The sequence below is a fragment of the Lepisma saccharinum genome, chromosome 2 (genome assembly GCF_977018435.1).
Source record: "Lepisma saccharinum chromosome 2, izLepSacc3.1, whole genome shotgun sequence".
NCBI lineage: Eukaryota > Metazoa > Arthropoda > Insecta > Zygentoma > Lepismatidae > Lepisma > Lepisma saccharinum.
The window spans coordinates 85,447,133-85,472,249 of record NC_139230.1 but is presented as its reverse complement, the minus strand read 5'-3'; the positions used below and the strand labels follow the sequence as shown (position 1 = coordinate 85,472,249).

The window sequence follows — 25,117 nt, the reverse complement described above, 5'->3', positions numbered from 1 at the left end:
CTTTTAAATATCATTTTAATCTTTCGGTTTGTTTTATGTGCCGGGATGCTGTCTTCCCTTTCTGTCAACTGTTGCATGATGGGGCCGCTGAGCGGCCGACACTCTCGCGGTGAAAGACTTAAATAACCTCCCTGCATATCTCCATTACTAGAGCTGAAGTTTGGGAATAAGTGGCAGATAATTTTTTGTATCACATAACGCATGTACTACAGAACAATATTCAGCTCTATTTGCATGCTTGTAGATGCATAGTAGTGCTACACCCTGAAATCTTTAAATCTATTTTTCACATGTGTTGGGATATACCTGTCCCTTCAGACATTAGAAAATAACACCTAATGAAACAATTTAATACTCACTCTGACAGCAACTTTCACTAAACCATCATCCATATTAACCATGATTTCTCCACTATACTTCACAAATATTTGCAAAATGATTATGGTGATTCACTTTGATGATGATTTTACTGAAAAGAGATTTAAAAAAAAAATAACAGTTACTAACAATTTACTTCATACAATATAAGACTTGATATACTTAATCATCTTAGGTAGTATTAAAGAAATCAAGTACAGTAATTATATAAGCAAGTTAAACAACTCAGTGTCTTATCTAATAAAATATAAAAGCATGGGCAAAAATGATATTTTTAATTATGTAATCATTTATAAATCTGATAAATATAGGCAATTCCCAAGAAAATGAAAATATCTGAATTTTATTTTTGTATTATTAATTAATTCATTTAGGCAGTTTTTCAATTCAAGGCATGATTTTTTAAAAAGATTGAAATTTATGCACATTTTAAGGTTTTGGATACTTATATTTACAATAATGTGTGACCAAATTACTGTATTTATTTTGGTTCCCTGTGTACTTTTTTCACTATAATTGTAGTAAATCTGCAATCGCTTTCACTCTAGCTCAATTAGGGGCAGAGATACGTCCCTTCGATTTTTTTATTTTTATTTATTTATTATTATTATTATTTAGCGAAAATTTAAAATCGCCATATCTCTGCTCCTAATTGAGTTAGGAGGATGGTTGAAAGCTCGTTGGACTCTGAATGAAGTCCTCCTTCTGATTCTACAATACAAAATGCGGGTTTCTATTTAAAATTTCACAGTTGCCCCCTGCCCCACGGCTCAGTCGGTAACACATCTGACTACCATGCTAAAGGTCCCGGGTTCGATCCCCGGCCGGTTCAAATCCGGGAACTTTTCTAACGATGGAAGCGGCCCCGGCGCCCACCCAGCATCGAATAACATGGGTACCTGGGGGAAACCCTGGGGGGTAAAGGCGGTCAGGGGTGTGATGCTGATCACATCACCCCCACTCACGACCGAATCAAGAAAGTATGGGGCGTTACCCTCACACCCTCTATACGCCTTCATGGTGTGGTGCTAAGCACAGGGGAGCACTTTACCTTTTTTTTACCCCTGCCCCACCCCCAGGGGATGGGGGTGGGGAATCAAGTGCGATATCATTGAATAGCTTTCTTTCACTTATTAAACACATATTTTTTAGTTGTCCAATTCGATGTGTATTTCTCACGATATGTGACCGTTCTGGGACTTTTGAACCACACGGTATACAAAATGTGTAAGGGTCATTCCACGCAAAATCACTCAGAGCAGGTTGCTTCTTAGGCATGGATTTCTTTCAATTTTGTTTGTACTGATCGACACTTGGTCTAATATGACAAATATGTAATATTAAACTTGTCCAACAAATATTTTGAAAGTTACGAATTTTTGAAAATTTGAAGATTTTCAGAAATTGGGTGCATGAATGAACACACCATGTGACAAAACATGTCATATCTCGGAAACTGTGTAGAGTATTTTGATGATTTAGGTATTGTTGGAGAGGAGAATAAACAGTTCTAACAGAAAATTACTATATTACCACTCTTACCTACTCAAAAAGTAGAAATATCTATAAATAAAGTAATATGTTGTGATGAAAAAAAACACTCCACTTCGGGTAATTGTTTGATAAGGAGTCCCAGGTTTTACAATTAAAATTGTTACACAGCATAATCAATACATGTCAAACATAATATTAAAAGAAAGAGAAAGGTAATATTTTTCATAGCAAAAATATCACAGATTTCAGTATAGGGTGCATAAACCAATTTTCCACTGACATACAGCTATATTTTTGACAAATGGCACTAAATCACTCACAAATTACCACTAATATAAGTACACATAATATTGTTAGAAATGTTGAATAAGTGTGAGAAGCATTACTGTGATGTTCATCCACTTTTAGTTAAAAATTGTACTAAGACCAGAATTTTTGTCCAGAATGCATATGGGTCAATCCATACCAAATGTCCCAGCACTGGTTGCTTGACCACTTTTAAAATTTTCATTATTTTTGTTGTTTTAACACACATGCAGGGGTAGTTCAAAGCAGGCATAATTTTTCTAAAACTTGATTTTGTTTAAAAATGCTGACCATTTCTTTTGTTTCATGACTTTGGGTGTTTTTAGCCATTGCAGGCAGTTGGGATAATTATGATAGCTCAGCTAAGAAAAATGATAGAAAGCTGTGGTAAACAACATTGTTTTCAGTACATTTCAAGCATTATTTTATAATCTGTGCATTTTTGCACCATCTCTAATGAAAATGGCTGAAATTTAATGCCAAAATTGATATTCGATTTTGAACAGTTTCGGATTTTTTTTAGTAGGGAAGTAATATAATATAAGAGCTATTTTTTTTTAGATAAAACATATACATCCAAAATTTTGGCAGAAAATGTTTGAGTTCTGCTACTGGTTTCTTCTTCTAGTTAAAGCTCCTTGAAAATGTTAGATTTTCATTTTTTTAATTCAGCCCCTATATCTCTGATGAAGGAACTAAAAAATATAGATATATTTGCAGCATAAAGTGTACTCCGAGAACTACCAGTAAAAAAAATCTAGATCGATATTCCATGGATAATGGGGAAATTGAGCAAAAAAGGTAAATTTACGTTATTGGTTACAAATAAATATTTGCCTTTAATGAACTATCATGTGATGAAAGTTATTGTATTTATTAATTACATCATGCAAATGGCATAGTAAGTCTGTTAGTAGCTATTATGAATGAAAAGTCTTGTGCTAGCATCCTTTCTCTTTTTTAAATATTTTTTTTTTAACTTTAGAAATGTCTCATTTAAAAAAAACTAAATTTGATTGTTTTTTTGCATTGATTTTCTTATCAAATGATTCCACTAAGTATTAAAACAAGCAATTTGTACAATTGAAGAGAGAATCCCTTTCTATCACAACTAGAAATACCACACAGATGTAGGTGTGTTGCTTACTTTCCAAGCTGTGTGGCATACACATTTTGAATGATGATGTAAATCAAGTGGCATGCTAAAGAATTATATTTGGAGTTCGGGTAATGATATTAAATATAATTTCTATTTTCTAAGGATAGATGTTTGTTCATGCAATTGCAAAGATATCTTGTGAAAAGTCTGATATCAGATTTCACATTTTCCCGGAACCCTAACATTATTTTGCTAATGCTGCCAAAAACATTAAATTCTGAAATTCACTGTACTTGGAACAATTCAGATCAATCAAGGGATCAAGACTGGCTACTGGAATAATTGCAGCTTTCCACTAACGGTCTCCACTTGCATGTCATAACCTCTTCAGAACTATGCCTTACACATCTTTTCATTCATAATAGCTACTAATAGACTTACTATGCCATTCACATTATCAGGGTGGCTACAAACAAGCAGAAATGAAATTCCCTGACTTTTCCAGGTTTTCCAGGAAAAAATTTACATTTTTCCCTGACAATTACAAACTAAACTAAATCGATGTTTTTGCAAATGGAATTAATAAACTCATACAGATCCAATTATGGTTTTGTTAAGTACCAATATTATCTTCTATGAAATTAACTTAATTTCTCTATTCTTTATGATTTGAATTCAAACTGCAAAATAGTGAATTTGGAAAATTATTACAATTCACAAGCTAGGGAAGGATTATTGAATTTTATCATACGCAGTAAGTTTAAAATAAAATACTTTATTATTTTTAAAGTTACGACTAAATGAGATAAGAGTGAAGAGTGATTGATTAAGAAATACAATTTGTAATTTATCAGTCTCCTTATACATTCTCGGTATTATATGTTGATATTTCCACTGAGGTTTGGAACCCTCTGCTTGCAAGAATCATGAATGCAGACTCATTTTTTGATGCATAAAGCTACTTCTCTTTTCTCTGTAAAGCAAACAACTTAACTCTTGCATATAAGTGAAACAATTGAATTGTACAACATAAAGTGTCATATTTCCTTACATTATCAATGGGATTTCTGCTTCAGTACAGTACATATCTAAGTGAAGTACTGTGAAACTGACAGCATGCAGTTATACCATTATTGCTGACGAAAAGGGTATGTAGGTATTAGAAATGTAACGCAAGGAATTTATAGAATTACATTGTATAGGTACCTGATTTAGCTAACCACACATTTAAACAGGAACACACTGTTAATAACAGCTTCTGAAATTTCATACGTGGGTGTACCCAAAAGAAACCAAACTAATTTTGTGGTGGGCAGAGCTTTTGTAGTACCGCATTTTGCCGCTAGGAGCACATAGAGCAAACCTTGCTGAGTCAGTAAGCCGAGTGCCGTCGCTGAAGCAGGTCAGGACACATTTCGGTGGAGTTTAGAGTGACAGCTGTTTTGTGTGATCGTAGTTTTTGCAATGGCTGATTTTCGGGAACAGTGTGCGGCGGTGAAATTCTGCTTTTTTGCTCGGAAAGAGTGGAACAGAAACTCTTGAAATGTTAAAAACAGCATACAAGGATGATGCTATGGGAAAAACTCAAGTGTTTGAGTGGTTTTCACGTATCAAAAATGATGAAACGTCAATTGATGACAAACCTCGTTCTGGTCGTCCTTACATGGCCCGAACACATGACAATGTTGAAAAAATTTGTGAAATCATCAACGAAGATCGACGACGGACCATTGAACAAATTGTGGAGCTATCAGGAGTGACTTGGAGTTCAGTGCAGTGAAGTTTTGAAACAATTGCGCAACAGTGTGCAGCGGAAGCAGCCCGATTTGTGGCAGTCGGATGACTGGTTTTTCCATCATGACAATGCCCCGGCTCACACAGCCCTGTCTGTACGACAATTCTTGACCAAAAATGGTATGACCCCTGTTCCTCACCTCCCATACTCACCCGACCTTGCCCCATGTGACTTTTTTTGTTTCCTAGAATGAAAGGAGACATGAAAGGAAAGCATTTTGCTGATGTTGCTGAGGTGAAGAAAAAAACGATGGAGGCGCTGTCATGCATCACAAAAAATGACTTTAAAAAATGTTTTGAAAAATGGAATCAAAGATTGGACAAGTGTCTTAATGCAAGTGGAGAGTACTTTGAAGGGGATTGAAGGTTTGTACTTAAATTGTGAATAAATAAGTTCACAAAAAAATTAGTTCAGTTTCTTTTGGGTACGCCTACGTATACGAGGGGCATCCTGAAAAAGCTCCAATGGTACCTATACGCAGCACTAGTGGTCAGAACTGGTCCCTGGAGGGGCGGGGGCCAATGGGTTTTCAGTGGGGGCTTATAAACCAACTTCATTTTTCTAAAGTTTAACAGTATTAAATGAAGGTAAATTATGTGTGTCCGAGTTATTTAGTTAATGTAAAATATAAAATTTTGAGATATTAAAAAACTAGTAGTACTTGTATATCTTCTAAAACATCTCTTGAAGTGTTAATTGGCTGGTAGCGACACCATCCCTCAATGCACACTCCATACTATTTTTGATGATACAAATATTTATATCAAATGGGAGGGTACAACAGGGGTTGGAAAGGTACAGATGAAGAAGCTCCCCCATTAAAGAACATTCTAAAGTCTAGAACAGGGATTCCCAAACTTTTTAGTTTCACAACGTCTTTAGTAATTCAAGATTTTTCTGCAGCGCCCAAGTCAGAATGTAGGGCTATATAACACTTGAAACGCTTAGTTAGTGTGGTTAGGTTGCTTGTCTAAGTTAAAAAATAAACACACATTTCAAATTCAGAAACATCTTATGTGTAGAAAAGTACTAAATATGCACATATTTAGATTTTTGAGGAAGTAAAAGTAAAGTGTTCCCCTGTGCTTGGAACCAAGCCATGCAGGAATCTAGAGGGTGTGGAGTTAGGGCCCCATAGTTTCTTGACCACGGCTGAAGGTGGGGGTCATGTGATCAGCACCACGCTCCTGGCTACCTTTATCCTACAAAGTTTCCTCCAGGTACCCGCTTGATATGACGCTGGGTGGGCACCGGAGCAGTTTGAATAGGTGGAAAAGTTCCCGGTTCTCCCCTGCAGGGGATCAACCTCGGGTCTCTCGCATGGTAGTCAGATGCCCTAATGACCGAGCTTCATTATTTCTTGCTCGACAAATGCTCATGGTGCGCACTTAGCTTGGTAATTCAAAACACATCTCGCACGACAAATACTGAAGATGTGGTTCCCCTGTGACGGTAGATCCGCACTCGATCTCCTGTTAGAACCCTGCCACTTTGCTCTGTGATGCAAATGGTTTTGATAAAAGTTGAAAAAATCATGGGAAATACATGATTTAATGTGGCTGTCGGAATTATTTCATGTATAACAAGCATTATAGTTTACTCTTGAATAAAATGTTGGAAAACTTGCATGTTCTATGTACACAAACATGGCCTAGAAAAGACAAGAATGTTGGATTTCATGGAATTTTTTGTTCTTTCAGGACATTTTTTACAAAAATTGCTAAAAATGCCAACAATTCGCATTTTATGCCAAATTCGCATTATTTCGATATTTTGAACGGGCGAAAAATGTATCCAGACATCACTGCACATTCATAAACACAACTTAATTGGAAATTACTTTCTGGCCACCCCTTGTATAAATCAGTGAATAAGTGGAAATTTAGCAGGTCTGGCAGAGAAAAGTCAATTCTTGAAGAAAGTGATTTGCTTTTATGATTGAATGATTCGAGTAAATATGATATTAAAAGATTTACATATTTATTATTAGTATTTTATTTCATAATATTGGACATTAACTTCACTCAGTGATAGATTAATGATCATCTCTCACGAGTTTAAACAGACAGGACAGAGACTGGCATTAATTTCATTGCAATATTACTGTTGCAGTAAATTTGAGGTTGGGAGCATGCATCATACACTTGCCAATTTTTATAACATTCACCAATGCAGATTTATGTTTCACTTTTTCGTGATAGTATCCAATATATATCCCGTTTTGTTGGATTCTTCTTGATATCTAAGTATAGTGCACTGTCATTGTAAACGTATGTTAACTTGTGCAAAACCAGTAATATGTCAGGATGATGAAAGAAAACCTTCGTAAGCACTGCTACATTAAATAAGGTGAAGTGAGCCATAAGAGTAATAAAATTCCAGCAGCATATTTGCAGTCTAAAGCTCTTCTTGTTTATGCATGCAATTTTTGTTGGATGTTGCAGTGCGAAGACATCCAACAAAAATCAATTTCATATGAGTGCCATGCATGCAATTTCTGTCACATGTTGTAGTGAGATACATTGTCGAATGGCGATATTCCACAAAAAATTGTTATTTGTTTCCATGTTCCTTCAGTTTGTCCAACAAAATGCCTTACTAGGACATATGACAACTATCGGACAGCACCAACCGCTCCCATCCCATCCATCTGTTGACAGTTCTGTCCCCTTACTACTCCCATACGGACAAGAAAAAATGATAATTCAATGCATTTTCCACGTAATATTTAGAGGCTTATAACATGTTTCTGCCCTTCCGGAAATTTCTCTCTCTCTCTCTCTCTCTCTCTCAGGAGATCCTGCCCACTGGTTTCTGGCGCCGTAGTTGTGTAGTGCATAAAAGGTGGCCTAAAAGTTGAGGCTGAAATTTAGCAACAAGATTTCCTGTTTCCGTGCAGAGTTTTATAACAATATCTTAATAAAAAAAAAAAAAAAAATCCCTGACATTTCCCTGACTTTTCTAAGTTTTCCAGGTCTGTCGCCACTCTGATTATGTAATTAATCAAGACAATAATTATAATTACACTATAGTTTATTAAAAAAGTAAATATTTCTTTGTAATGTTAATATATCTAGATATTACCAATGTGGATATAACGCTTTCAGGTTGGTGGGAAATATATGTTTTGGTCTATAATTAATGGTGTACTGTTATGACTCACAAAACTGTCATTGTCACTAATGTAAAAATTATAAATGTATTGTAAACTTTATAAAGGTACTATACATCATGGAGTAATTTTTACAAATGTCAATGTAACAATTAAACATTACATAAAAACGTCACTCACGAAGTTACGTCTCTGTTCTAGCCACCAGAACAGAAAATGCATCTCATGTATACAGGGTGTTTCTAAAGGTCGTTTACAATGCTTGGGAGGTGATTCCTCACACGAAAACAAGCAAAAAGTGTGAGTTCCATTTTTACGACTGAGGCTTCGTTCCCGAGATAGGAGCCTCGCAAAAGGTGACAAAGTGAACGTCACACCTAACTGGCACAAATACTATCACAGATAGAGAGGCGGTTCCAAGGGAATCATCAAGAAATCATATGTGCTCAGTCCGGAAGTCACTATGAAAAGTTCACTGCATGCATCCGCAATGGAGTCCTCAAAGGAATTGGGAATTTCCAGCAAGAACGATGCATGGAAAGGGTATGTAATTCAGCAAGAAGGACCATGACAATGAGAAATACGTTAAAGACAACACATCCCGACCTCAAACATCAAAACATGAGCACGGAACACAAAATCTGAAAAGTTGAGCACGGTTGCATACCCCAGTTACACGCGAGGAATGAACGAATCGTGTCATGTGGCATACGAGAGACACATTACTCCACCAGGAGGAGGGAAAGAAAAACACAATATCAGATGATTGCGACAACATTTATTTTTACAGGCGACAACTACGTAATATCCCCCCCCCCACCCACACACACACACAACAAACAACAAATGCTACAATGTCTTACACACAGGCAGTGCGTGTCACTGTACACCAACTGAAGATGTCACTTTCACCACACAAAGGGGGTGGGGAGCAATACCAAGAGTGTTCTCACTGGGATTTGCCGAAGGCGATAATCACAGATGGTTTTCAAAATGTCTGCTGTTCACTTCTACACAGAGACGACAGCGACGAATCAAGCATTGTCGAGTACGAGCAAACAAGCCAGGTGTATCTGCCACCCTCGCGGTGACGACGATGTGAGCAATGAGGTCCTCAGCTGATGTGACAGGTGTGTCGTATACGAGGGTTTTGATTTCTCCCCAGAAGAAAAATCGAGAGGGTTGAGATCTGGCGACCACTGTGGCCAAGGCACAGGCTCATCCCTACCAATGAACCTATTGCGAAACAAGTCATGCAGGAAATGTCATACATTATGATCGAAATGAGTAGGTGCCCCATCGTGTTGGTACCACATTTCTTGCCGCAGTGCCAAAGATACGGTCTCCAACAGTTCAGGCAGAACCTCACTAAGAAATGCATGATACATGCAACCATTCAGGCGAACAGGGAGAATGTATGGTCCAATTAAATGATCATGTACTATCCCGCACCACACATTCACTGAAAACCTGTGCTGGTGATGGGCCACAAAAAGTGCATGTGGGTTGTCAAAGTCCCAGACATGACTGTTTCTACTATTGAAGACATCCATCCTGGTGAAAATGGCTTCATCTGTCCAAAATACCTTTGCCCCGAATTGAGGGTTTGTGTCCAGCTGATGCAACAACCATTGGCAAAACTCCATATGAGGGCAAAAGTCACGAGGTAACAGTTCTTGTACTTTCTGCAGTTTAAAAGGGTGCATTCCTTCCTCTGACAACACTCGCCAAACATTCACATGAAACGTGTTTCATGCTCGAGCAAGCACGCGTGTACTGGTACACTTCGCAACATCTTATTTGACCGCCCCAAAAGAATTCTAAGTCCCGAAATCGAAAACTTAGCAACATTGCACTTCAGCTCCGGGTGAGAGTAGCCAACTTTGAGCAGGTCCTTCCACTAGACGATAAACGCTGCGGTGATAGGTTTTCAATTTAACACTTTCCATGAACTTAGAAACTATAAACCGCTATTATAATACACAATCAAACAGATATAATAAATTGGAAAAAGAACCTTGTATGATATTTACCATTCTGCTTGCTCGACTTGAAATTTGGGGGGTTTGAAACACTGACTAGAGTTTTTCTCCACCTGGAGGAAATTGCCATCAAGTTTGTGCAGAAAGAAGCAAATTTGTGACGAGTTTATGGGACATTTTATTTACAATACCTTGCATAATATCGAACAGTTCTCAAAAACATATATTTTACACGACTTGTCGAGAAAATGTGCTTGAAACACAGGAAGGTGGGAGTGTTCATAAACGTCAACATGTTTTTAAGGGTATAACATCATTAAGTTAACGTAGAGCAGTTGGTTAGGCGCTGCTATCCTTATTTTTCATCAAGCGTGAAAGGTCGCGGGTTCAAATCCCACCCTCTCGTATTTCTTTTTTTTTCTTTTTTTTGTTTGCTGAACAGATACCGTTGATATTAGAATATTTAAAAAAATAATCCAATGCACACTTGAGGGACGTCCCTTCTGCGCATATTTCCCCATAGAAGTTGGAGATTTCCAGGATTTAAAGTCAAAACTTTTCTTTTTAGTTATTGTTCATATGCTGTGTTAACACACACATCATGATTAATTCACAAATCACCTATATGTATTCAGGATGCAAAATGTAATGTTATTTAAGTTATGTATTTTTGTTCTTCACTGACACCTAAAATATTGATTATTTGATTTCGATATACTAAAAAAAGATATAGAGTTATGTTAAGTAGTGATATAGTGCAGTACTGTAACGAAGGAGAGCGTTTAATGAGTTCAAATTGCTAAGATTGGTAATTTTATGTCCGTTCCTTCGTAATGACTGTTGTCAATCCTCTGACCACCATCTTACCATGCGCCTAAAACTAATAGTAAATCGCTTATTAACATAAGTAAATTGTTATTGCGACGAAGGCCGATTCGATAAGAAACTACTAATAAGTATTTATATAGTGAGTGACAAACAAAAAATTCAAAACCTCATAATGATCGTTAATTCCTCACTGCTTTGTATCTAAAATGTTTGTCTTCTTTGAACAGAAAGTACGTGTATCAGATATAACAAACTTTCCCACTTACTTTGCAATATTCGATACCACCATCACAGACTTAGCTCTACGTAACTTGATTCTGCACATTCCACGTGGCATGTGACTTCCTCCTATCATCGAAATAACTTTCTCTTACTATTTCCATTCCTCTCGTGAAATACAGAGACCAATGTTAACTTCTTAGCACGGAGGATAAACTTTACAGACAACGATATAATCCTGAAAAAAATCCTGTCTAGGTGGAGAATCGATCCTACAACCTCCCTCGTAAGAATCAAGCATGCTACCTCTTCTCCAGGTAGCTCATGTTAAAATTTACTACCAGTTTCAAGAAACCAATGCACACTTAATGTCATATCTATAATTTCCTCATGGCAATTTCCATGAGGAAACGAATTCAGATAAAATCGAGAAACGCTGAATGGAAAAAATGATGAACATGTATATTGGCGTTTTGTCATATTTTGTAAATTGTGTAAAAATTCCGTGGTTTGAACAAGCAATCGTTTAGTTACGAAGTATTTTGTTGTTTGTTTAATGTAGGAACAGGAGAGCGAAAAGGAGTAATTTGAACCAGACCCCGTTTGACAAGAAACTTCAGCTTTTTTCCAAAGACTGTATGAAAAGAGAGAGGAACGTATGAAATATAAAATATGTGTGAAATTAAAACAATGGAAATCTTGAAAGATAATACTAACGAACTTCAAACTATGAAAAACATATTTTCGTGGTAGAAAACTCCAAGTCATTTTCGAAATATGAACTTGATGTTTTTCTGTATTATGAAATAGAGATATGGGACGATACGATCCCTCAGCAAGAGAATTTTAAGTAAGCTACCTCCAACTTTTTCAATGGTCATAATTACTAATTAGTAGGGGCATGCATATTTCGTTTTTGACGAAAAAACGAAATTTGAAATAACACATTGTAGTGTTAATTTTTCATGTTTTTGAAAGGTGTGAGATGCATTTTGTGACCATGTTTTGTCACGAAATAATGCGAAATGAACTGCAAAAAGCGAAATTAACTCTTAAACACGAAATTTACCGTTTATATACCGACGCGACACCTTCCGAGGTCTGAATTATCCTGAGAGTTATGCAATTCCCGGAAAATTGATTAATTGTGCTGTTAATATTTTAGAAGCAAAAATGGACTCCTTTACACAGAAATAAACTTAATACTCTGATAACTACATAAATGTGCTATTAGAAGTGAAATGTTAATTCCGTGGAATAAGTGTAGTTTTTAAATCAAATTTATACGTGAAGCAGAACTGTATTTTCGGATGCTGGCCGACTACAGTATCATAGAAGGCGCACTCTGAAAGGAGATGAATTGGTTGATTTGGTGTTTTAAGTCAACTTTATGCATAGTAAGGCTAATCGGGATTGGACCTACAGTTTAAAGTGGAATCCGAACCAAGTGCATAAAATAACGTGAACCATGTGGTGTAGGGGGGTCGTTTGCTTATGGAATGGAAGGTCATGGGTTCAAACCTACTTCTTTGCGAAATCTTTTTCGGGAAGTAAACAGCGGCTTTGGACGAGAATGCTTATCTACGTTTCTTGGATATTTCCGTTGATATTTATGCGATTTATGTCCTGCATTTCCGGATGCAGAAAGTTAACATGTAAGTTCTTAATATGTGTTAACTTATAACAGCTGAATGAAAGGAAAAGTATTTCCTAAAATCCTGCCAATCACTGAAAGATTAAAAACATTTGTAGAAGCATTACTTGAGGCATGCACAGAGGCGACGATTATGGAGTGTGGAGGGGCAGATGACCCAGCACTATGCTAAACATTATCTACCAAGGGGAAAAAACTGTCCTTGTCCTCCCCCCTCCCCCCACCCCCCACCTTGCCCCATCAGTTTTGAAACCCAATCACTGAGCATGCATCGCATAAATATTTACAGTAATATTATATAATATTATATTACGTTATTAGAACACTTCGTACTCGGTAAATAGAAAGGAAAAAATAATAAGGAAAGGGTGAGATTTGAACCTACGATGTTTCGATCTTGACGAAAACAGAAAGAAAAGAAAGTGCTGTCATCTCACCAACTACTCCAGGAGATTGGTAACAGAAAGATCAGTAAAACATGTTAATCTCAGTTGAAGCAACATTGTGCCGGAGTTTCGAACCATTTTTCGCCAAGAACCAAGGAAAAGACACACTTTGCAGAATCGTTTGGTGTTGTGCAAGGTATCTTTACTAAACATTTTGCATAAAATCATCATATATTTGCCTTCTTGCATTCAAATTCAGAACGAAGAATCTTGAAATATTTTCAACATTCGTATTTCTACTTAACATTTCTCTTGTCTACTCATATATTTTATTACTGCTTTAGGGTATCTTTACTTTATGGAATGTGAAAGAATGAAAAAAAATCACGAGCGTTTTCATTCATGAAGAAGAAATGTTGCAAAGTTGGCTACTCTTAGTTGGCTCTGAAGCGCTATGCTGCCAAATTTACGAATTCCGGACTTTGAAATTTTTCAGGGCGGTCAAATAAGATGTTGCGAAGTGTACCAGGATGTTCTGCGACCGCTGTTAACACATCTTCTGCAAACTGATGTGTGTGTACACTTCGGGGTCTTCCAACTTCTTGCCGCAGTGGTAACACTGACCCTGTTTCATGCAGTCGACTGTCCACTACCTGAAAGAAGGTGTGAGACGGTAAACGTCTATGTGGAAAGCGTTCTCCATAAAGATGCCATGCCTCACGGCTATTACCACATGCCTCCCCATACATGAGATGCATGTCCGCTAGCTGCTGGGTCGTATACGCAGCCATCTGTGTAATAGGGAGTGGGAACTGCAAAGTATCATTTTTGTTTAACACTGGCACACTGCACTAATTGGCCGTATCACCATACGAACGCCACAGACCAACTGTTGCGATACTTGACTTGCCCACTCCACCACGTCAACTTCTTTCAATACAACATACTAGTACTCTTCAATGCGTATGACAACCTAGAGCGAACTGCTCATCATATCCCAGCACCTGCAACATGACTGGGATGATTGCCGGAGAGAACCAACCCTTCGAGCTCCTCTCGACGGTACAGCAGTCATGAAGATCAAACATAGACTACGAGAACCAGACTTGCCTGCACAGCGCTTCCAAAACTGGTCTCTTTTACGTCACAGTGATCGCATGCGAACACTCTTGGTATTGCTCCCCACCCCCTTTGTGTGGTGTACAGTGACACGCACTGTCTGTTCGTAGGACATTGTAGCATTTGTTGTTTGTTGTGTGTGTGTGGGGGGGGATATTACGTAGTTGTCGCGTGTAAAAATACACGTTGTTGCAATCATCTGATATTGTGTTTTTCTTTCCCTCCTCCTGGTGGAGTAATGTGTCTCTTGTATGCCACATGACATGATTCGTTCATTCTTCACGTGTAACTGGGGTATGCAACCGTGCTCAACTTTTCAGATTTTGTGTTCCGTGCTCATGTTTTGATGTTTGAGGTTGGGATGTGTTGTCTTTAATGCATTTCTCATTGTCACGGTCCTTCTTGCTGCGTTACATACCCTTTACATGCATTGTTCTTGCTGGAAATCCCCAATTCCTTTGAGGACTCCATTGCACATGCGTGCAGTGAACTTTTCATAGTGACTTCCGGACTGAGCACATATGATTCCTTGATGATTCCCTTGGAACCGCCTCTCTATCTGTGATAGTATTTGTCCCAGTTAGGTGTGACGTTCACTTTGTCACCTTTTGCGAGGCTCCTATCTCGGGAACGAAGCCTCAGTCGTAAAAATGGAACTCACACTTTTTGCTTGTTTTAGTGTTAGGAATCACCACCCAAGCGTTGTAAACGACCTTTAGAAACATCCTGTATATTGCACACTTCACTATGTCTCAACACCCAATATTTTCTTTTGATTATATATATTATTATACATATTTATTACATGTATTATACTTGTAATCTCACATGTAACAAATAGTTAAATTGTGGTAAAACCTGGGACTCAATATCAAACAATTACCTGAAGTGGAGTGTTTTTTTCATCACAACATATTACTACTTTCTGAGTAGGTAAGAGTGGTAACATACTCATTTCCTGTTAGGACTGTTTTTCTCCTCTCCAACAATACCTAAATCGTCAAAATACTCTACATAGTTTTCAAGATATGACATATTTTGTGTTGCATGGTGCGTTTGTTCATCCACCCAATTTCTTAAAAATCTTCAAATTTTAAAAAATTCGTAACATTCAAAATATTTGTTGGACAAGTCTAATAATACATATTTGTCATATTAGACCAAGTATATATTAGTAAAAAAAAATATGAAGCAAATCCATGACTATGAAGCAGCTTATTGTCTTTTAATTGAGTGATTTCATGTGGAATGGCCCATAAGCATGTAAAGTAAAAAAGTAAAATTCGAACACTTACTGAACTGTGCCACTGAGGCAGTCTTTAATTTTTTCAAAATTTTACCACAGCCAACAAACACATGTTTTGTAATTTGAAACAAACAAGGCTTGTTCAAAGAAGGCCATTGGCATACTATATTTTGTTTACACTTCAAGAAAGTGGTTATAAGATGTAAACCGAAAATGACAAACGGGCTGACTGAATAAACAAAGGGGGAAACAATTCTTAACAAAAATGCTGGTGAAAGAGAGACAGCAGCCACTGATCTTTGTAGAGACTGCCGCTACAACATCAAAGCAATCGCCTAATTTGCATTCCCATGTGTAACTCTTTCTTGGTGAATGTAAGACAACATTCACACCTCGAGCCTCTGCCAAAGTTAAACTACTACTGATACATTGTACAGACTTTTCAGAAACCCGCAAGCTTCCGCCGTCAGTTTTTGTACTTGTGCAAAGCTGATGTTCTTCCTTGCATCTTCATTACATGCAAGATTTCTTAAAAACTTTTAAACATTTCCAATGATTACCTTACTTTGATTGTTAATGTCTATTCATCAGGCACGTACACCACCATCACTTCCACCTGCTATTGTACTGCAAGTATGACGCTGCTCCTCAATGTCATTCATAACAAATGCAAAACCAAATAATCCATACACATTACACCAGCGAAGATGGAATCGACCACATAAGTACAACATGTGAAGTGTCGAATGAGCAGCTTAGAAGAACCCTGGAGGGCCAGGGGCGTGGAGGAGACAAGGAGAAGCTACGACCTTGACTGTATTGTTTTCGTGGCGAGAACTTTAGTTTGCAGAAAGAGTGAAAAAAATGTTATTGTACAAACTGATCTTGTGAAATGCAGTGATATAAGTTATGCTGCAAAAGTGCAAGAACGGTAGTTCCATCAATTTTTAAAAATCCTCATTTTCTTCCCTCAATATCGAGGTGTGCATGGAACTAGTGCTCAGGCCAATGGGGATAAACCATAAATTAACTACAGGCAAACAAATCTGGCAAAAAAAATAATATTGTAAGCAATATCCATCACAAACACAATAAAAAGGATAGAAGAGACTGTGTCAAGAAATTAAATGTCCCTTCAGATATGGCCACTGAGTAGAGAACTGGCAGACAGGACAATCTGTGTCATGTTTCGTGAGCCTACACTATATTCTACAGTAAGATATGCACTTTACAGCAGACAGTGAATCCAGAGTGGCATGTTTGTTGAGCATTTATTTTGAGTCGACCTCTTGCTGAAATAGGCAAATTGGGACTGGACCTACAGCTAGTAGTCCAAAAACAGTGCAATGCCCCTCCACCAGAATCAAACCCTGGACCACTTAACAAGGGCATCTACCCCCCCCCCCCAAATCATGTCATACTTCCCACAAAGTATTTAATTATGACAACATGTCTACAACTATGTTTTCATTGAGAGTCACTTTATTTTTAGCTTTAATGAACACTACTTAATATGCTCCCCCTAAATTCCTTATCGCCGACTTTTGTGGTGGAATGGTTAGCACAGCACACTATGATGCCAGAGGTCCCAGGTTGAAATTCTGGCCTGGGTGTTCTTTGTTGAGTTTCTTTTAATCATATCATCACTTATCCTCATCATTGCGATCAGCCAAAAGTAGCAGAAAAGCAACGCTACATGACAAATATCAAAATTCTTACTTTTATTCTAATGGATTAAATATGGTGCATGTAGTATGAAAAGTGACTTAGAACCAGCTAAAGTAACAGACTTAATAAGTATTATTTTCATTCCCCCTCCTCATTGCACATGTTGTCAAGGTGTAATTTTTTTTACATATATTTTAGAAAAGTATATAAATGTTGAATTTTATATTATTTTTTTGGTACTACTTTCGTATACTGGAAACACTTATAAATCATTTCTTTCACACTTGTTTACATTCCTAACGTACTATTCTACATTGCGGAACATTTCTTTAGGTGTAATAATGAATTTCTAATGGAAATAATGTCTACTTCTTACATTTATGAGTACTTACTGTTCTTCATTTTTTGCATTCTATAACACACAATATGGTGATAGTGTACTGGTTCATCGCGCGTTGTGCCAGTATTTTGTCGATTTGGAGTGTGTTTGCAGTGTTGCAACCTCATTCACCGGAAAATACCTACCTTCGTGCCCAGATTTGAAATTACGCTAATACCTCACAAACCATTTGGCGTTAGCCCCACAAACCATTTCCAGTAAGGTTAGGTTAGGCAAGCATAGTTTGAATTTTCGAAAAATAAAAAAATCTTGCAACAAAAAGGCATGTTTGGAAACACTGACAGGGGGGTTACATCGTGAAACGCACGGACCATTCTTGATGTATAGAAGCAAATGGAAGCAACAGGAATTGGGTGTCGGAGAGATATTTTTATAGAAAAAAAAGATTTCACGCTAAAAAATATTACATGGCAAAAGAAAACACATTGAGGAACTTCAACGATGATACAGAAAGTGAGTTCCATAAGTACTTTCTTATGTAAAAAGTAAGATTTTCAGTTTCCACTAAACGAAAGTATTACCATTTTTTTAAAATTCCCATACAGACACATGCAAGATGACACCAGAGTGGTGGTGTGGCCCCCACCCTTTCCCCAGTCAACAACTCTGCTTCCTAACTGTTACCCTACAGACAAGAAAAAATTATAATCCAATGCATTTTACGTGACATTTAGAGGTTATCACATTCATCTGCCCATCAGGTATATCTCTTCCTCCCCCCACCTTCCTCTCACGTGTTACTGGCACCATGATTGTGTGTTGGATACATAAAAAGGATCTAAAAGTTGACACCTATAAAAATGTCTGCAGACATCCATGGTCAAAATTTAATACTGGCTGTTAAATTATATCAACCATTTATGTTCATATTCTCTTTGTTCTAAAATTCCTGGAGACGCCACTGGCCCTATGCTATAATTTGCCTTATAAAAATAATTCTATGGTTGAAAGTTTATTTTACCTTCAGAAGAGAAGAATGTGCAAAAAGTACCACTTTCCTGCTACAATCATGATAATGAAGATGAATGATTATTTGATGAAAATGATGGAAATTCACAAAGCAACATCATATTCAAAACTCAAATCCAGAACCTTTGGTTCCGAGATAGTTACTCAACCACTAAAAGTGCTTGGCCACTGAGGCAGAATTAAATGGGCCAGTTGGATGATATACCATTTGGTTAAAACCAACAAGGAGGTCAGAAAATAATGAAAAATAAGTGATAACGAAGCGATCATAAATGCTCCAGTCCCACAAAAAAATTTGGATATGTTGTTTATTTTATTTGTTTAAAACATAAAAACATATTGTTTCTTTCAACATATACCATTTTTGCCAACTTTGGCTTCTATTGTGCGATTCATGTGCAACTTGAAATATTTTCCCCCTGCAGCCACAAAGAGGAAAATGTACAATTTCAAGGTATGTATTTCTTGATGATAGGTTTCATTTAGATGTGATCAATTTTATTTGGTTAGGAATGTTAGTTTTAATGGTATCTGTAATTTTACCTTTTGTTAGGTTAACGGTGTTAGGTTTGGTGGCATTGCATTTACACATGTTATTTCACTTTTGAAGAGTGTGTACAACTGGTTTTTATAAATAAAAATGGTGAAATTATTTCAGGAGAGGAGAGATATCAGCAACGGTTCCGAATGATTAATGATTTTTTTGCATGTTTTATAGGAGTATTAGGAAGTACTTTGGAATATTGAAAATGATTGTGAAAGTAAGTTCGAGGAGAAACTAATAAGCACAGTTAACCCGTGATCGGTCACGCTCACTCGAGTCACGCCATCGGTCGCGGGTGAGCGCGGTGCTCACCCTTGCTTTTCAGGCATATTTCACAGTAATATAATTTTTTTAAATTTATTTTTTGTACTTGTAATGATCTGTTTATCATAATCCTTCTTATTCATTACATTTTTGTTTCAAAATGTTTATTTGTTTTCAAACAGCATAGTATACATCGTCAAAGCCAACAAGTCTCAGCGTTAACAAAAAGCACATGTTCCTCTGGGGTAGTTCCATCTGATCTCCATAAATCTGATATGATATAAAATCACTGCGACACTTTTCAAATTTTCTATTCACAACAAGAACATAGAGATACAAAAACTCACTAGAAACAGAACAGGCCTATTGACTAAATAATGCACAAATGTAAATAAAAAAATATATAACGTAATCCGTTGCGTTAGAGCTCTGCGCTCACTCTGACAACACTATTTCCACAACAATGGACTCTCTAATAATGCCGTTTACGTCATCTCATAAAAATGTGATCAGGTTGCTTGTGAAACTCTAAAAGTCAACTAGAGAGCACCACAGGCCAATATTTTAAATACTGTTAAAAATGGCACTTCATTAAAATTTAAAGCGAGCGTGGGCCTCCCCCGTGACCAATCACGGGTTAAAAGCTTCATTGAGTATTATTTATTAGAGAAATTATGATGTAAAATGTAGCTTAAACGAGGTGTTCTTGGTTCCTGGTTGCCTCAGACACAGGTTTTAGCGGATTTTCATGTGAAACTGGAAGCGGGTCTCATGCTCAAGAACACAAATATTATGTGATAAGCTGCTGGAAGCATTATTCTAATGCTAACAGCCTTAACCCTGACTCAACTAACAACAAGAGAATTTATGAATAATTTATTAACGCTAGGATTCCTAAACCTGACCTGTCTAACCTAACAATGAAAGCATTTAGCGGAGAAATACCCCTTCGCACCCCACACACATGAAGTAGATGACAGCAGCACTCCATGTCCATGATGACAATAAACAGATGGCAGCTCGCAAACAAAAATAGGAGTGTATGGAAGGGAAAAATCATTCTCCGGACAAGATGCAGTAAGTGATCACTAAAATTCTGAAGTGTGTTTTAACAGACATAAATAAAATCGAACTACGTAAAAAATGCCTGTGTACTATGATTAACAGAGGCATATATTCTAGGCTATATGCGAAGCCCAGGCTCAGAAGAGGAGAAAAATCGATCGGAAGATGTGCATGATTTCGATTTACTTCTGTTAACACATACTGCGGAGATTTAGTGATTACTTAAGATTTTGTTCAATATATACTTTCGTAGTTAGGTTAGGCAGGCCAGGTTTGGTTCTCTTAGCATTAAAATAAAGTCACTAAATGCATTCTACTAACGTTCTCATTTACTTCCACATTAATTCCCACTAGTCTATGATACTTACAGTTGCTTTCAATGGTATAAACATTCTCCATGGGAAGCATGCATGCTTGCGAAAGGTAATTTTTAAGTTGCTTTTATCAACATACTATATAACTTTTTTCGAAATTCAAACAGTGCTCATTACTTTAAGGAAGGTTCAAATTTCGTGTGACAATGATTGCCAAAATTCTACGATAATTAGTCTTCCTGCTAGGATAATTTGAAAAAAATCATAAAACAATCGGAACCATTACCAAACACTGAATTCTGAAAAATATATGATAACCAACATCTGCAAACAGCACTAGTCCATTTCCTAAGCAATATTCTACAAATTCCAGCTGTCAACAAAACATCCAGTTGGGAATGAACAGGAAGAAACACTATTCTGGAAGAAAGAAGTAGTAAATATTCAGTATGCCTCTTTATTGTGAGTATTTAGCATTGTAGTCAGTACTATTATAGTATAAGGGAAACACCTATAAATCTTATATATCACACTTTTTTACATTGCTAATGTATTATTTTGGAATGCGGAACATTTCCTAAGGTGGAATAATGCATTTCTAACTAAGATAATGTCTATTTCTTACATTTACGAGTACTTACTGTTACTTGTTATTTCAATTCTGTAATACATTATGGCAGGCGATAGCGTACTGGTACAGGGCACGTTGTGAATGTGTTTTGTGGATTTATGCAGTGTTGCAACCTCGTTTACCGGAAAATACCTACTTTCATGCCTGGATTAAAAATTATGCTAATACATCGCAAACCATTGATGCTAGCCTCACAAACCATTGACGTTAGCCCCAAAAACCATTTTCCGTAAGGTTAGGTTAAGTTAGGTTAGGCAAGCATAGTTAAAAAAAAAAATACTCTACAAGTCATGTTCTAGTGAAAACACGGCGAGGCTGAAACACTGACTATGGGGTTGCATCATCTTAACACACGGAACATTGTACTCTCGTGCAGAAAGCAAATGGCGGCAGCAGAAACAGCGTGTCGGACAGAGATTTTCGCAGAAAACGACATGTTTTCGCATTAAAACGGATAAATCCGTTTATTAAAATTTCGGTAACCACCAAACATCTCTAATTCCCTTATTTTCGTATTTTTCACATTGATACTTACATATTCTGCATTCGTAAGGATTCTTCTATTTCGCGTTTCGTTTTTTGCAGGCAAATAATCTCAATTTTCGAAATATCGAGTATTTTTATTTTGTTCGCTTTTGCTTGCGTTACACGCGATATGGCGGAGAAATCTTGACTAGCGTAGTCCATGATGAGTGGTTATGCAGTGTTGCACCCTTCTTCATAGAAAAATACCAACTTTCGTGTTACTGATTTTGTATTTTTTCCAGGTTCGAAAACTCCACGAACCATGCACGGATAGACCCACGAACCATTCATAAATAGCCCCACGAACCATGCACGGCAAGGTTAGGTTAGGTTCTGTTAGGTTAGGAAACATAGTTAAATTTGTTTTTCAAAATTAGAAATTTTTTTCGGGTTCGAAAACCCCACGAACCATGCACGGATAGCCCCACAAACCATTCATAAATAGCCCCACAAACCATTCACAGATAGCCCCACGAACCATTCATAAATAGCCCCACGAGCCATTCATAAATAGCCCCACGAGCCATTCATAAATAGCCCCACGAACCATTCACGGATAGCCCCACAAACCATTCACGAATAGCCCCACAAACCATTCACGAATAGCCCCATGAACCATTCACGAATAGCCCCATGAACCATTCACAGATAACCCCATGAACCATTCACGGATAGCCCCACGAACCATTCATATATAGCCCCACGAACCATTCATATATAGCCCCACGAACCATTCATAAATAGCCCCATGAACCATTCACGGATAGCCCCACGAACCATTCATAAATAGCCCACGAACCATTCATAAATAGCCTTAGAGATACTGGGCGAAAGGGGGGGTTATAGCCCCCATCAACCTCACATTGAGCACGCCACTGATTATGTGCACGTCATGTTGTCGCAAGTTCGTAATCAGAAATGATGAACAGTAACTCACGTTTATTTACGTTCTAGAACTGTTACACAGTTACAAAACCGTGTATTTGGAAACACTGACCGGTTGTTACATCATGAAACGCTCGCAAATATTTGGTTCACGTAGTAGACGGACATCAAGGGAACAGCTTTCGTGCATCGGAGTGACATTAATGTCGAAAATTACATGATTTACCGGCAAAAAAATTTCAACGAGGTGAAAACAAACTTCCAACACCTTCCTAAAGTATAAATAAAGCCATTTCGGTAAGTACTTTCTCCTGTAAAATTGAAGAAATACGTTTTGGGGATACAAAAATTTTACCGTGGGTTCGATCTCCTTTCCTAAATTAATGTTTTGGTACTTGTTTACTATCCTTCGGACAGATTTCGTACATAGCCCCACGAACCATTTCCGGTAAGGTTAGGTTAGGTAGGGCCACGCATAAGTGAGAATAGTTAAAAATTGGTTTCGAAAAAAATATTCGTAGCCCCACACACCATTCTCGCATAGCCCCACGAACCATTGACACATAGCCCCATAGGTGTCCGAAGGATAGTAAACATTTACCTAATGTTTTTCTTTACTGCGATTGCGGTTAGGTTTGGTATTCAGGTTCGAGCTTCCTTCCATGCACAGAATTTTGTTCTTCATTCACTCGTAATTGTTGTTATGTATGGATTTCCCTGGTTCATGTAGCTTTTAATGCATGAAATATGCCAAAATATATTTCACAGCACCTATTCGCTGTGAAAACTGTTTGATATCGCTTCTACAACAGTAAATCTGCAAGGAATGAAAGTAAGTCACAATAATTTCGAGAGGAAGGAGGATGAAGACGCCCGTAAACGGGACTCAACACTTCTACTTGAAAATTATTTCGATATCCAATCACGGATACAATGTACCTTGGCTTCTAACTTTTCCAATTTCAAGTAATTTCTTTCCTGGCACGTAACAGAAACTCCTTCAAATTTTGCCGCTACGCAAGGTTGACAAAGTATTTTACGTGCACATTGTATGCTTTTCAAATGTTTTAATAGACAAACACATAAACTTTGATAAATTTACAACTTCATTCACGTATTTTTCTAGAAATAGAAATATTTGTAAATATCATAAAACGGACAAAGTAGATTATAAACATACCGGTACCTGTAATATTTCGAAATGGTTTCCTAATTATAGGAAGAAAGGTAACAATCCTCGGGAGATCCAATGACATATTTTACCGATATTATTAAATACTGACAAGCGAATTCTTGTCGATTTAAACATGACGTTAAAATGCTGGATATCCTACTGTTTACACATTTACGAGACGAGATTTCTTACCAGCGTTGCCATCTTATTTCCAATCATGTTTCCAATGAATGAGAGCAAATTTTCAGCGCTCTCGTGTTTCGATCATAGACATACTACTACGATTGATTTCGATTGACATATTAGTAAATTCATGATCGAATATTTCGAAAAGTTCGGACGCTGCCCATGTTCAATGCCAAACTACAGCGCCCAAACTTTCCCTGTTGTGTCCCTAAAGAATTTCGTTCGTCATCTGGTTGCCCTAAGCTTTACATTGAAGCGCGATAGGATGGCTATTCAAACGTTATTTTCAACGAAGGTAAGAATTTCTCGTGTAAATCGATCACAAAAATGTATTTAGCAAACCATTAAGATTATGTAGCAAGTCATATGTTTCCGAAAATTACATTCTCCTGAACCTAAGAATTAATATATTAAAGCGCAACAGCAGGGTAGCTCGGACGGGCTAGTATAGTTTAGGCACAAAGAGTACTAAAATTGACGTAATTTAATTTGGGTCGTCCCTAGCTGCCATGGGTCTATAATACAAAATATTTAGATTTTTACACTACGCTTTTATGTTTCCTCTTGTTGCGACTTGCGAGTATGTGTAATTCAACGTCGGGAGTAGGAATCGGAAAAATTCACCAAATTACAAAGAAAGAAGGCCGAGTCTGCTACCACGCACGTGTCAGCAGTAAGAATAAGCTTCAAATTTGCTCCTGCCACGTAATTCGTCTGCTAAGAGGATGCTACAAATCTTAGAACAGATTGAGAAGAGAGAAATGCAAGTTTATGATTAGTGGGAATGAATGTACAGGTAATTTAGAACCTTTTTCTTTAGAAAGCATTTAGCGATATTATTTTAATGCTAGCAGAACCTAACCTAACTACGAGA

At 37.2% G+C, this 25,117-nt stretch overlaps 1 protein-coding gene across 5 annotated transcripts in view; it reads right to left on the bottom strand.

The window, feature by feature from the left end:
- The window catches only part of cos (kinesin-like protein costa), a 181,767-nt gene extending 157,387 nt beyond the window's left edge, over positions 1-24,380 (bottom strand). Inside the window, exons 1-3 of one of the 5 annotated variants that reach the window (XM_083117474.1) lie at positions 24,250-24,327; positions 21,129-21,262; positions 360-469 (exon numbers count right to left, since the gene is read on the bottom strand). In XM_083117474.1, coding sequence (XP_082973600.1) covers positions 360-401 — 42 coding nt within the window. In that variant the 5' untranslated portion in view covers positions 402-469; positions 21,129-21,262; positions 24,250-24,327. The other 4 variants (XM_083117472.1, XM_083117471.1, XM_083117469.1 and 1 more) reach the window with 4 other exon arrangements.
- Positions 24,381-25,117: the final 737 nt, after the last annotated feature.